We start from the raw sequence: 15,136 nt of genomic DNA, 5'->3' as shown, positions 1-15,136 counted from the left end.
GCAGTTAAAGCAATTTCTTATTTTATCTTGAATGCCTGGAAAAACAAACATTTTTTACTTCTTTCAGGCAGTTGAAAAATAAACTTAAAAGACGTTTAATATTTAATAAGTGCCTTGTCTGAACTTATTCTTCTCAGGCTCTTTGAATAATATGGAAAAGTCAAGAATTAAATCACTTTAAATACTTGGTTATATTGTATTTTTTCCAGACTCTTTTCATAACTTGAGAAATAATAGAGAAGAGAGAAGAATAAGAATACAGCAGTACCACTATTAGAGGCCAGTAACACTTCCAAACGATGATATATTTTTAATACATTAAAACGCTATTATCAGGAATAAGTAGCTCTTTACATACGTAGCATTAAGAAATTACTAAGCGATTCGATATACTCTCAATATAGCAGATTACTTATATAGGTTTGCTCTGTGCTTTAAACGAAAAAATAATGAAAGGCAGAATTTACCCTTTATATTTTTAGCTGTATTTGTAGATTTTAAAAGAGCATTTGAAACAGTCAGTAGGGAAATTTTAAATAAAAAATTAGAGCATCATGTAATAAGGAAATTTTCAAAAAACGTTGGTTTCTTGACAAGAATTGGTAAAATTTTATCGCTGCGCACAAAATTATTGCTTTATAATGCCATTGCTCTTCCCCATCTACAGTACTGCTCCAATTTATTGTATAACTTGTCACGTTATAAGATGGATCGACTTGAAAAAATGCAGAATAGGGCAATGAGACTGATCCTAAGTTGTAATCGATATACACCTGTTTTATCCATGGGTCGTGTTCTAGATATGATGTAGTAGTATAATGTCTATCTGTTCATTTTTAAATTGAAACATCAAACGCTGCCGGAATACATATATGTAAAGAGTTGAAAATTTTTTCAGATGTACATAATTATTATACAAGAAATCGTACAGACTTCATCTTAGTCAAAAGATGTAATACGGTTCAAATGCTCAACTCAATTCTTAACAGAGGCTTGATTGAATATAATAATTTGCCTACAAATATTAAAAACTGTGACAATTTTAATCAGTTTAAAGGGCTCTTGAGAAAGTTTTTATCTAATTAATGAGTGTAGTAAGTTTCTTAAGGTTTTATGGGATATTCTTTCTTAATTTTATGTAAAGTATTATAATTAGTGCTATTTATTGTTATTCGACTTGCTCCATCTTTGGGCTGTGACCTGATGACTTGGCGGGGTATTTCTGGAAAACCGGAGACGGTGATTCTCCATGGATTACCGGGACGATATCTGATGTCTGCCAGGAAAACCAGATGCCCTGTTTAGCATGGGTCGACCTAGAAAACATAAGTCGTAACATGCTCGAAAAATAAATACGAGCCGACCTTGTGATGCAACATCAGCAGTAACATCGATTGTTGATATTTCGAAAATGAAGTGGAACGCAACGAATAACAATTTAATGTATTTTTAGATAATATCATATTTTGTTTATATATGTAGCACATTTTTGCTAAATAAATATACATTATTATTATTATTATTTATGCCGTATGGTAACATTCTTGAAAAAGGGACACAGGCCAAAAAAGTATAAAAATTGACTTCAACTGCCAGAACAAAACAAAAAAATTACTTTAAAGATAATTTTTTTGTCATTTCAGAAGATCTTGAACCAAATGAACTTCCCCTTGATTTAACACTAAGGACGTTAAGCTTTATCAATGATTATTATTAAAAACATGAAACGTATGCATCTTGATGACGACAAAACAATCATAAAAACAATCGTCAAAACATCAATATAAATAAAAAAGTACATTTCTGTGTAATTTGTTAATTGAATCAACCAAATAAATTCCACTTTAAATATGGTGAGAAAAACCACTTAAATGGCCATATTTGTATTGAATTTAAATTAAAAAACTTAGAGATTTTTAAGGGATATTTAGAAAACATATGCATCCCGATGATTACCAAATATACTGGCGAAACGTCGATGCTAAAACGTTTTATTTATATAAATTCCAAGTGGTGACACGTTTCCCTAAAACCCACGGTTTTTGCAAAAAATCGATTACAAAAAAATTTTGAGTTCTCCAAAAAAGTACGAGGGAAGGGATGGCAACTTTTGTTTTTGGGCTTTTCATAAGGAACGCTAACTTTTGTCAAAAAAAGTTACAGATTGACTGTACTATTAGCCATGCACCTGGCAATCCAGCATTCCAACAGAAATGACTGGGCAAGAATCCACCATTTTTGGCACCGTTTTAAGAGAGTTTTAATTAAATGTTTACCTCTCGTACACGGTACTATCAGGAGACTGCACAAATTCCAATTGGTAGGGATCACTTTTGGATTTATTCGGTTTTTTGCAAGTGCCCTCCTCTGGATCCCAGGTGCCGCTGTCACTATTTATATAAAACCACCATAAACTCTAAGGATTTTATCAGAAAAAATCGGTCTTACCTATCACTTTCCTCTTTAAGACAGGTCTTCGAAGCGGGTCGTTTACGCGCTTTCTTATTCAATTTTTCCGCTTCTTTTTGTTGTTTTTCGAATAAAGGTTGGTTCGGCACGTCCTTGAGGAGGTCAAACGGGTCAAGAGACTTCGGAAGTTCTTCCTTCTTTTCGGTTTCCGTTTGACTGATTTGCAGGGCCTTGTTGAGGATTTTCGTGGCTTGTCTGGTGCCTTCTCTCAGTGGGGATCTGTGGGGCGGCAGCGGTTTTCTTATGGCCGCACTCCTACCACATGAAGGTTTCGACTCTAAAATTATATAAGCAATTTCTAATAATTGTCCCTTTCCGATATATTTTGAGAGTTTTGGTTAATAAGCAGTGGTAGAATTTAATTAAATAAATATCTCAAAGGAGCCGAAATCTGGTATAAGCTTCTTGTTACTCTGTAGGGTAGTTGTTAATAAATCTATATTATTTTAGGAGTATTTCTTTTGAATACAACTTTTACTTAAGCAATTAGTTACAGATCTCTGGTTACAAGTTTGATTTATGTAACTGTATGTAAATAACAAGTGTAGTTACCAAATTAAAAGCTATATTATAACTTATAGTTAAAAATTATCGAATAAAACTAAGCATACATCTCTGATAAGAGGTTTCTTTTTTAATATCAATTGACACATTGCTAAATATTTGCGAGGGTCCATAAACAGAATTTCTTAAAGCTATATTAATGATAGTTCCACAATTGAAAGAAAAAATGCTATCAAAGATTTGGGAGTAATAAGTTCACAGCCACTGCCACTATACTGAAATAGTTAATAAGGCTTACTGTGCCCTGAATTTTGTAACACAAAATAGTAGAAATATCAAGATTAACACTATAATATTACTCTATATGCCCTTGTGAGACAACATATGGAAGATGCCTCAAATATCTGGTCACCTACAGCAACGTCACACTCAGACATGATTAGCCCAACAAAAGCTGCTGGACTTAATTAGTTTTGTGGTCGATTTTGAGAGTTAATGTATTTTGAAATTATATTTTAAAAACCCATTTAAAATAGTAGTATGCCTAAATGTGGATAAAAGCACAGTAAGTCGAAAATCTGTAATTCTGTAGATTGAAACCAATATGTTAGTGTTTTACAAACTTTTGATATGACGTTTGTGTTGCTATAAAAAACTTAAATCTAAATTCTTATAATGTAAAGCATGAACTTTCTATAATTTGCGTAAATTTATTTTAAATTTACTACTTCTTAATTAAAAAGGATATTATCTAAATTAAAATAATAATATACTTACAACAAAAATAGTAGTATAAAATGTATACTACTATTATATATAAATCCAATTATGACTAAATAAATATTAAGAACTGTATATTACAGCAAAATATGAAAAAGGAAAAAGATATTTATTTATAAACGGTCAAAGCCCAATTACAATTCTGTTAAGTTTTTAAATTCACAACAGTAATACATAATATAGGTAATATACAGAAATACAAAAAATCATTAAGTAATAATAATTAATAATATCTAACCTAAGCTTACTAAAACTTGACGCAGGAATTTGTTATAAGTTTCAAAAAGGTCAATATCATGATGTTGATTTGCTAATCTCATTGTTCTAGTGAGGAAGTTATTAAGACCATAGTTAAAATGGTGGATTGGGTAATGAAATCAGTGGCTCTAGTTGTTCCTAGTGGAACATGAATATTGATTATTTGGAGTAGCTCTGAAACTCCAGATTTCCCATGTAGGATATTGTACAAAGTAATAGGATCCCTCCTCTTACAGCGGATAGTGATGGGAGCCATATGTAGCATATCAAGTATATCTGCATCATTGTAATTATCCAAGATAATCAATTTATATGCAATTAGTTTTAAAAATTTGTGTTCAACTAGTTGAAGAGAATGAATACGTACCCCATAGAATGGAGACCACATACAGGAGGCATATACCAGATTAGGATGAACCAGGGTGTTTTCAAAGCGGCAATACTTGTGAAGTCTTGAGTACATCTCCCAACAAAACCAAGCATTCGGAAAGCTTTATTGATAACACTATCTAAGTGATGAGAAAATTGTAAGCTTGTATCGAAAGTGACACCTAAATCCTTAAAAAGAAGAGCTCTTTCAAGGGTATAACAACCGATCTTGTAGTCGAAATTAATAGAATTTCTAGAACAACAAAAGGTCATTATTTTACATTTAGCTGGATTAAGTTCCACACCATTTTCTTCACACCAAACTACCAAATTATTTAGATAATATCGTAATTTGTCACAATCATCAGGGGACTCGATTATACAACTCAATTTCAGATCATCGGCAAACAACAAAAATAGGCAGCTAGTGAAGCATTCATCTATATCATTAATAAAAATAGAAGTGGCCCGAGATGAGAGCCTTGAGGCACTCCAGATGGTACCTGAATAGTTTAAAAAAGAAATTACCAATTTTAACAATCAGCCTACGATGAGTTAAATAGCTCTTGAAGCAGAATAATAAAGGCTCATTAATACCAATCATTTTTAGTTTATGCAACAAAATATTGTGAGGTACCTTGTCGAATGCCTTGGAGAAATCTGTATATATTGTATCCAGTTGATATCCCTTCTCCAAGGCATCCAACAAAAAGTCCACCTGAGTAAGAAGATTCAGCTCCGTAGATTTGCGTGGTCTAAATCCAAACTGCCGATCCGTTTTTAGAGGTTCAAGAAGGGGGGTGATGATATTAACTTAATTTTGTTGGTTGTTTGCCTTTCAGATAAAAATATGTACATTTGTATAATTAGGCGCAACTGACTTAATTTTATAACAAGGCAAGATAATTTATGAAGGACATCAGAATTTGCCAATGCCGCATTCTTAAAATCTAGGGATATAAGAAATATTGCCCTATATTTTATTTGCCTTGTTGTTCGAGCAGAATTTCTTAACAAAGACCTGCAATTTAGTACTAAGGGTAACATAATTTAGCAAAAAAATAACTCGATTTTCTAACGAAAAAGATAGTAACTATAATTATCGCAGCAAAACCCAGTAACTACTTGGTACTTGAGTTTTTGGTTGATTTTGATGTGCTACTTTAATGATGATGGAAGATATAAACTAAACAATACACAGAATCTAGAATGCCGAGTATATTATAGAATATGTAATAGAATCTAGAGACCGGCAATGTTGTCAAGAGAAAATGCTATTCTCTATGGGCAGGTGCTAACCCGCAAATTTTTTTTTCTTCTTAAAAACCGCTAGAAGTAGGTATTATAATTGAAAAAGACTTAATGAAGCAGGGAATCAAAATATCTAAAAATTTATAGGGCATTGCCTTTAGAAAATCAAAGGTGTTCCCATTTTTTTATATAAGCGGCAACGCTGCAGAGCTTAAAATAATTTTGACCGATAAAGCATTGTCTGTTACCATGGCTACCAAATTTTCAGAAAACGGATAACGTACCATCTATATCTATAGTTGAAATCAATCTATAGTTGAAAATAATTATCTGTTTCAATGAAAGCATAGCCTAAGGATTTTTAAAAATAAATTCAAAGCATCTTTTCTAAATCAATAAATCTCTTACCTAAACTGACAGAAGCGCCAATATCTGCCGATGGTAAATCCAATATTTTCTCCTCCGGCAACTTGAGTACGCATGGTTTTTCTAAGGATAATTCGTGTAAAGGCCTAACGCGGACGCTGCTGCGTTCCGAAGGGACTTTTCTCGGTTTGCACCTGGCCGATGTTCTACTTGAAGTTTTCTTTTTGTTTTTTATCTTCAGTTCCGGCTCGGGCTCCTCGGTTTTAAAATCTATTTCGTGTTCACCCATAGGGTTATTTAAAGGCACCTCGAGAACCTGTTAAAAAAATATATATGCCTGAAACTTTACCTAAAATTGTAACGAATCGTAATTATAAGAACTTTGATCAACAGCATTTTAAGTCAGATCTTCTAAATCTTGGCGCCAATAACTTGGCACGAGGTATTTAACCGTAACGATATCGTTAAAAAAGTTAAAATTTTCTCAAAAAAATGTATAAATAGTTTTAATTTAAATGCACCTTTAAGAACAGTTCGCGTCACAAAGGCCAAAGCTCCATGGTTTACAGAAACTTTAAAAATTTTAAAACAATATCGCAATAAACTCTCTTCAAAGTATCAAAAAAATAGAAGTACCCAAGACTGGGAAAACTATAAAGAGGGGAGAAATTATTTTACGCAATCGGTTCGAAATGAAAAAGAGGCATAGATTGAGTACATTAGTAGATCACAGAATAGCAAGAAACTTTGGAGTAGCCTAAACGAAATGAACGTTTATAGAAAAACAAAAAAAATATTGATTTACACTCCTTCTCTAAGAGATCCCCAAAAAATTAACGATTTCTTTTTAGATTCAGTGCAAAAAATATCACCAAAAGTCAATAAAGAGACACATAAAATGCATCGTACCACAAAATGTACTGCAAGTAGATTTCAATTTAGTCATTTATTGCATATTTTGACGCTTTTGTCAAAATAACTTAAATGGCAGGGAACTTAGGAGTAGGAATAAAACACTATTAGTTTAGTGCGACGTGTCGCCGGTTTAATTCCAGCTCCTAAGGCACTGAAGTAAAGACATGGATTTACATAAAAAAATAGGGAGAAATCCCTTTCCTTAAAATAGGCAAGAATTAACAGCCAAACAGCAAAAATAAATTTTATATTTGCTTTATGTTTTTTTGACTACCGCATAGCTGTGACCATCGCGTAGATATAGGATAAGTATTCTCTTTTATCAGTTTGCGGTTAAGACCAAGCAAGAGTACGTTTTGTCAAATTATTGTAATTAATTTATCAGTGTCTATTTGTGTGAAGTAAATGTTATTAGAGTTAGAAAATCAGTAATGTATCCCATATGTTTTTTTACGTGTTTTTAAATTACCACTGATTGTTAAGGTAATTAATTAGTTAATTTTTTTAACTATTTTTTTTTAAAATCTTCTCATCTATTAGAGAAGGAACTAATGAAATGCGCTAGCTAATAGTTTTTTTTGTTTTGTTTTTTGTTTATGAACTCTATAATTAAATTACGAAAGAGTTTTACCACTAACCAAAACTCTTTATTTTTACTCGACGCTAACGATGTTAGCATATTCGGGACAAGATTTAAACGAGTCATTATAAAAACGAAATAGTTTACGTATTTTAAAACACTTGATTAACATAAATCTTGGTAAAATAAACCAAAAAATAATTATTCAAAATGTCAAACCTATTACAATGATCAATAACTTTAAAAATATCACAATTATTTTAAAAGTGTTGACAGAGAGATGACATCGCCATGACAATAATCCCGACATTTGTTTTCACACCCAACTAAGTGAAAAAATATATTTTTTGAATAAATGTATGTTTTCCGCCATATCAAGATAATACATGATTGAAAAGGTCTTTTTATGTGCTATTTAATGACGTATAAGTCCAATATGGCGTCCATAAGAAATAACAAAGTTGACTATGGTTGCAAAAAATATTTAAACTGCCTAAAAAATATCGTTTACGTCAATCGACTGGTCATAGTAAATAACCCAAAACTACTAAATTTTATTAAAATCGGATTCAAGATGGCAACAATATTGCAGGTTTTATAAAAACCTAATTTTTAGATTTAGCCCGATATTTATATACATGTCTGGCTATTTTTTTCTGAGTAATTTGTATGGTGAGATCAGTTGAAATTTTTGTAAATAGAGAAATAGCATCTAAAGAAATTAGTATATAATTTTGCGGAATAATAAAGTTTTGGAGGTCAGAGACAATTTCAAAAGAGTTATGTGCGTAATATTTCTTTATAAAATGCATACTGTGTAGCGGGGGTTCTTACGTACTTGCCGTATGTCCACCCTCTAACCTTTGACGTCGCAGGGTATCCGTCAACACCCCTCATTATTTCTTTGTACACTTAGGAGAAAAAGTTGACAAAATGCCTCGGGCGCTACTCTAAGTAATTAAAGGAGCTTAAAGTCCCCTCTAGCCTCTCGGGTAAGCCTTTAGACAGTGCAGAAACCAATTAGAGATTGAAAGTAGACTGTCTGGTTATAATGCGATCTTATTGCTCTTAATCTTTATTATTACAAATACTAATAAGTAAGTAACAGGTTTGGTTGCTTAAAACTAAATGAACAAAAATGTCCTTAAAATCGAACAATCCCCATTACTATGATTAAGCACAGGCAGTTATTTGGGAAAATGTACCGGAAAATTCAACACTATTAATGACGCAAAATAGTATGATTTAAGGGACGGGGTTATGATGTTTTGTACAAGCGGTTACGGATGACATTCGTGAAGCAAAGCCGGAAACTCAACACCAATCAAGCGAAGCAATCTCAATCAATCGGTCAACATTTACCCTTGCCCTGTTAATATATGGATAGTAATAATATTATCATGGACTCGGTTATTACTTGTCTTTCACCACTTTGAGAAGACAAGTAATACTTAATAAACGCGGCTACTGCCTGCCCTACAAAACACGAAGAAAGATAGTGTCCAAGCAGTAGTTTTCATCAATAAAATAATTAAACGGAACGGTACGGTCGCAGACAGAGCAGAAAATAAAAAGTCAATAATAAAAATTATCAACTAAATACGAAGTGAATCCGCAGTGAGTGTTTCTCCGCTTCCAAACAAGAATATAACTTTTCGCGAACGGAATTAATGAAACGTTGTTTTAATCACCCGTTTACTACCTGCTCTACAAAACACGAAGAAAGATAGTGTCCAGGCACCAGTTAATAATATTCGCGACTGTGGCTTGCCCTACAAAACACGAAGAAAGATGGGCCCAAACAACAGTTTCAAAATTAAATAAAACGGAACGGGACGGAACGATATCAATAGTAATGGATTCGATGAAGATATTAATACGCGAGCTTGGAAGCGGCCGGTCAACTGTCAACAGGTGGCTCTTACCTAACCCAATTCACACTGTCAACGTCAAGACAAAGTTTTAATGTAAATATTGAAAATTACCGTTAAATTTGAAATATGGAAAAATTACTGGTACTTCGCTCGAAAGGTATGGTACGACCTTACTGCGTCGAATGTGTCACCTTGGTGGACCTGGAACCTTTTTATACCCATCGCAGGAATTTGGATGCCGACGACTCACGATCATTCTCGGAATCAATCGTGGGATAAAAATGCATTAACTTATAAAAATAGAGTTTTTCCTTATGAAAACGGTACGGATTTATAGACTATGACCTTATATGGTAAAGAAACTTAGTTTCAGCTCTCAAAACCGCGTATTTCTAGGTGAAAACAGCGGGACAAAATCTGGTCACATGTCTACAAGAAAACCGGCTTTTCAGGAAAACCGCGGGAAACTGAATCCTGATTTATATTATATTTTACCACACCAGGCATGCTCCTTCACTTAACAGGGCTTGTCAAGGTAGGTAAACCTTGAAACTTGCAAAATAGAACATGTAAACAATGCAACAGCATGAAAGGAAAATTTCATGAAAATAACCGGAAAACTGGAAGCATAGTGATGAAAACCCTCTCAGTTTTAGGCATTTGTGGTTCTTTATTATCCTAAGAATAACCAGGACTGAAAACAATGAAGGCCAGAGACTACAACATAGTCAACGGAGAACTAAGTATAACCTATAAAAAATCGAATCTTTCCTGGATACTATTCAGGCTAGAAACCTCTTTAAGTAGGTTACTTTATGTATGTTTAATTATAAACCCCTCATGACTCATAGGTAAAGCTTAAAATGTATCTTTTTGTTATGTAAATTATAAAATTAGAGGTTAAAATGTTAACGGAGCAAATTTATCTATGTTGTCTTATAAAAGACTGCCTGGGCTTACCCTTATTACTAGAAAATAAAGACAAAATCTTGTAACTTCGTTACAAATGTAACAGTTCAGAAAGCTATTTAGAAAGGTTATATAACGGAGAACCAACAAAACTGACAATTGGTCTAAGTGGAACATTTTCTTTGTGTATCTTAGGTAATAAGAAAAATTTATTATCCCATATTCACCAACTGAATTTCTTTTACAACAGCTTATTATTGACACTTCTAAACACATATTACGCAAATTTAATTAATTTAATAAAACCCAAAAATCAAATTTGAATACTCTTCAAATAACCCTTGTATAACCATTTAACAACATTTAAAGGCATACTTAAATATATTTCTTATCTCTCTAATATTTATAACGATAACTTAAAAAAAGTGAAAAAAACCTTTGTTTTGTTTACATTATTTAAACACCTTGAAAATTAAAGCTCAGAGCTAAAATATTATTCATTATAGTTAAGTACATTGTTACTTACGTACTAACAGTGATATAGTCCCCAACAACCAAATACAATCTATGAAACCGCTATGTTCTATTTGTCACAACTAAACGAAGAGCTTTGATGTTTATGTTGTAAGTATATTTAAATGTTCCCATTTAATTTTTTTAATTTTAACTATAACTCTCAAAATTTTTTTTTTGTTAATTTTTTACCCCTGTGTTTTGAAGATGTATTTAAACAATTAAAGTAGTCATTGAATAGTGTAAGATTTTAGTTTTAATATACTTATTTAATTTGTTTTTTTAGTGTATTTTAATTGTTGATCATTATTTTTTTGACCACTGTATAACATACCGTTTTAATTTGTCTATATGTGTTTTTACTATGTTTTTTTAAATTTTGTAGTGCCCTGAAGAAGGCCTAATATAGGCCGAAACGTTGGCAATTAAAGGAAAAAATTTGAAAAGCTTGGATTTTATTTGACCATTTATCCAACTAAATCCTTAAAAATTTTAAAAAATTTGACTGGATCACTAAAACAACATACAAAAGCTATATCTCTTACCATTTACGAAATCCCCATATAAATCATTAAATGATAATAAGATATGCAGGGTGTCTTAGATGAAAATGTTATCTGTATATCTTTATCATCCTGTATATCTTTTAATAACAAAGCTTATTTCCTCAATGCGTTTAAAATGTCCATCCACACTCTTACCTCCTCAGCACCTTTCGTCTCCTCCTCCAACTGGCTCATATCAAAACTGGTATTTAATTCGGACTCCTCCGTATCCCCGATCACCACGTCATCGATAATATCCAAAGACTTCAAGTCGGCATAGTGAAGTTCCTCGTGCTTGGAACTGCCCGGTTCCAAATAAAAAAGCGGCTGCAAGTTCGACTCGTCCAACCCGCCGTCCAACGAGCCGCTTATGCTCGAATTCGAATCGTCCACGCCGGCCGGTTTCATGCCGGCGGTGTGACATCGGAAAAATTCTTGCAAATTCGACTCGTCCAGGTTGGGTTCTATGGAGCAGCCGCCGATCATCGAATCCATAGTTTGCGGTACCGGCGGGGGTTCTTTCGGTAGTTCCTCTATGGTAGGTTCAGGTTTGTTTTGAACTGCAATATTATAAGAGACATTTTATTTATTTTTATTAATATAGCCATAAGAAATTGTGAATTTCAGTTTCAAAAATCGTCATTAAATAAATGGAGAAAGTCGGCATTGAAAGTATTACATACAAATTGCTATCTACTATTTTAAATGGAAAATGCAAAAGTATATCAATTAGACTAAACTACCCTAAGATATACAATTTTAATAAAATGATAATCAATGCCATCCTCACTAAATGCTGTAGGTATAAGTGAGTTTCTGAATTGAGTTGATTCATGTACTTTATATGATTTTATTCAAATTGTAATAATGTTTGACAAGAATGACGGGTAACACGAATAAAACAAAATTAAAGCAAAGAACTTTTGACAGTATCATAAGGATGACAGCATATTCAAGCAAAGAAGGCCAATGATAAGGATCTTCTTTGACACTGTAACAAGAATGATAGGTGATCTAAACAAAAGATCAGATAAAATGCATTTACCATTAGTGTGAAGTTCGTTGCCTAAGAGTGAAATAGATGTAACAAACTTTGATTTTAAATACTTATATTTAATGTAATAGTTTAATAATACTGATATAAAACTGTATATATTTACAGAAATCCACAATATTACAGAGTTCTTCCATCGGCTTATCAACTATTGCCAAGTCAATGCTTTCAAGCAAAGAAGATGGTTTTTGTTGATCCAAAGCTTAACTATTCAAAATCCCTTTTTATCTATAGACTCTATGAATTTAAAAATGATAAGAAATAAGCCGAAACCAAAAGATGACAGGAAATTCAAAGAAATAAGGTCAAAATCAAGGTCTTTTAATAAGAACGACAGATGACATTTTTTTGAAATCAGACCCCTTTGATATTTTGACACAGAACCATTTATAGAGGAGAGCAAACCAAAGGTCTCTTGACAGTATAACAAGAAAGTAAACACATGTCAAAGCAGAAGTTGTATCTGAAAAGTCTAACAAAATATATTGCTGTATACATAATGAATTATAATATAAATTAAACAATAATTTTACTAGAAATGTATAGGTTTATAATAAGTTAAGTTATCTTCACTAGATATTTCAAAACGAACAAATCATGTTCTTATTTTATGGCGTTCGGTGAAAGCGTCCACTCTTGAGTTATTTCATTTACTTTATTGAATCTATTTATATGAAATTATTACTTTTTTAAAGTCGTGGAAATGTTTTTATTTTAAGTTTAAGGCTCTTCCTAAGTTATAAATCTATATGTGCGCATCCAGCTGTTTTAGTGAGCTGATTAAAAACTACTATGAAATGTATTAATTTTGTAATATCTCAATTTTGTCAATCAATACTGACATAAAAGTACATACATTTAACAGAGATCCGTAATATTACAGAGTTCTTCCATCGTCTTATCAACTACTAAAACTTTCGAGCAAAAATTCTTGCTTTCGCTGATTTAAGGATTAACTACTAACTATCTATTTATGTCAATAGACCTTGTATACTTACTTATTGTCGCAGACACCCTATCATCCTTAGTCACTTCTACATTAATAATTTCAGGCAGTTTTTCAACATTTTCTTCGACTTTTACCACCATTTGTTTGATAGTCGATCCCTCCTCGGTCACTAGTAACTCGTGGGGAGGTTTCACCGTCACAAAACCCTGAACCGGCCCCGCGAAATCGACGATTTTCCTCCTCGGCGGTGGTTTCGGTCTCGATCTATTCGACGTTCTCGTAGGGATTATCATTGGCTGGGGTTTCTTAACTTCGATCGGTTTCTTAAGGGCTTTCAATTGGATAAAAGTCAACGTTCTCTTATCGGATTTTTGCGTTTTCAGCTTTTCTTGTTCCTTGTTGATCACCGGTTTAATTTTCGCCTGAAATAGATTTTAAAAAAAATTATTCATAAAGAAATTAAATGCTTAAGGATGCATTGAACCACATAATAAGTAGACCTATTGTGTCCATACAGACCATACAGTCCATACAGAAAGGGTTTGAGAAAGAATGTGTAGACTCAAACAATACATAACAGGGTGCCTGCAAAAGGTGGAAAAATCTCGAAACTGGAGATACTATTTTTAATTATTGCTTAAGAAGCATTTCAGATTTTGGCATAAAATTTGGCATAAGGAAGGTTTTCTAGTATGAGAAACAAGGCTATGCTATTTTTTATGGCCAATTTTTAGAGGAGGCCACTTAAGGGTTACTATATTGGTAAATACCTAACTTTTGGTGCTACTCTATATACAACAACTGACCGAAAAACCTATTTTCTTGTATTTCCACAAAAGGGTCCACTTATTAGAGGTGTCTAAAGTTTTAGAGATATACACTATCGGACAAAAGTAGAGAAACTTTTTAGAATTCCTTATATTGCAAAACCTTCAGTATTTAAATTACTATTTCCTAAAAATATTGTCACTCTTAACAACGGCGTGTTTTCTATCACTTTCCACATTCCTTTTATCAGTTGCCTATTTTAGTATAATATTTAAATATATACGGACCTAAATAGAGAAACTCACATAAGAATTAACCAAATTTAGTATTTATTTCGCTGTACGTGAGACCTATTAATAGTTTTTAAGTGAATGTGCCTCGCGGAAGATATTTGTTGAAAGATCTTTGTACACAACAAGTGGACATAAGCAAAATGCTTAGTTTGCATAAATCTGTTGTAGGCAAGCCAATTTCTAATTTTAAAACACGAAATTCGTTAAAGAGCATTAAAAAAATGGTCTCCCGAGAAAATAAAAAACCAAAAAAATTGAAATGATCATAAAAAATTGCCCAGTCTGATCCCCACAAATCGGCAAAAAAAATTTTAAGTGAATTGCCTGGTGTTAATGTTAATTCTAAGATTATACAAAGATGTCTAAGAGAAACAGAATTATATAGGAGAAGAGCCGCTAAAAAATAGAAGGAAGAACCAGAAGGCCCGACTCAACTTTGCGAAAAAATATTTGCAATGGACAACCAACGACTGGAAAAAAGTTCTTTTTACTAAAGAAAGTAAATTTTTTGGGTCTGATGGACATCGTGGGTACATCGTCCAGAAGGTAAAAAATTTGATCCAAAGTATACAAAGCCTACTGTAAAGCATGGTCGTAGATTCTGCATGATATGGAGTAGCTTTTCTGGGTAGGACCATTACATTTTATTGAGGGTATTGTGGAAAAATTTTTGTATTTAGATATTTTAAAAAATGTAATGCTACCATTGGCTGAGGATAAATTACTATTGTCCTAGATA

At 32.6% G+C, this 15,136-nt stretch overlaps 1 protein-coding gene across 4 annotated transcripts in view; it reads right to left on the bottom strand.

Annotated features, from left to right (window-relative positions):
• Positions 1 to 15,136, bottom strand: part of LOC126739137 (titin-like) — a 67,049-nt gene that overhangs the window by 4,830 nt on the left and 47,083 nt on the right. For all 4 annotated transcript variants that reach the window (XM_050444671.1, XM_050444673.1, XM_050444672.1 and 1 more), the window contains 5 exons: positions 13,386 to 13,758; positions 11,490 to 11,893; positions 6,040 to 6,313; positions 2,449 to 2,746; positions 2,277 to 2,390 (listed from right to left, as the gene is read on the bottom strand). In XM_050444671.1, coding sequence (XP_050300628.1) covers positions 2,277 to 2,390; positions 2,449 to 2,746; positions 6,040 to 6,313; positions 11,490 to 11,893; positions 13,386 to 13,758 — 1,463 coding nt within the window. The remainder of the gene's footprint in view (positions 1 to 2,276; positions 2,391 to 2,448; positions 2,747 to 6,039; positions 6,314 to 11,489; positions 11,894 to 13,385; positions 13,759 to 15,136) is intronic.

The sequence above is a fragment of the Anthonomus grandis genome, chromosome 8 (assembly GCF_022605725.1).
Source record: "Anthonomus grandis grandis chromosome 8, icAntGran1.3, whole genome shotgun sequence".
Lineage (NCBI taxonomy): Eukaryota > Metazoa > Arthropoda > Insecta > Coleoptera > Curculionidae > Anthonomus > Anthonomus grandis.
The sequence above is the reverse complement of the archived record's forward strand: the minus strand, read 5'-3'. Positions and strand labels throughout refer to the sequence as shown.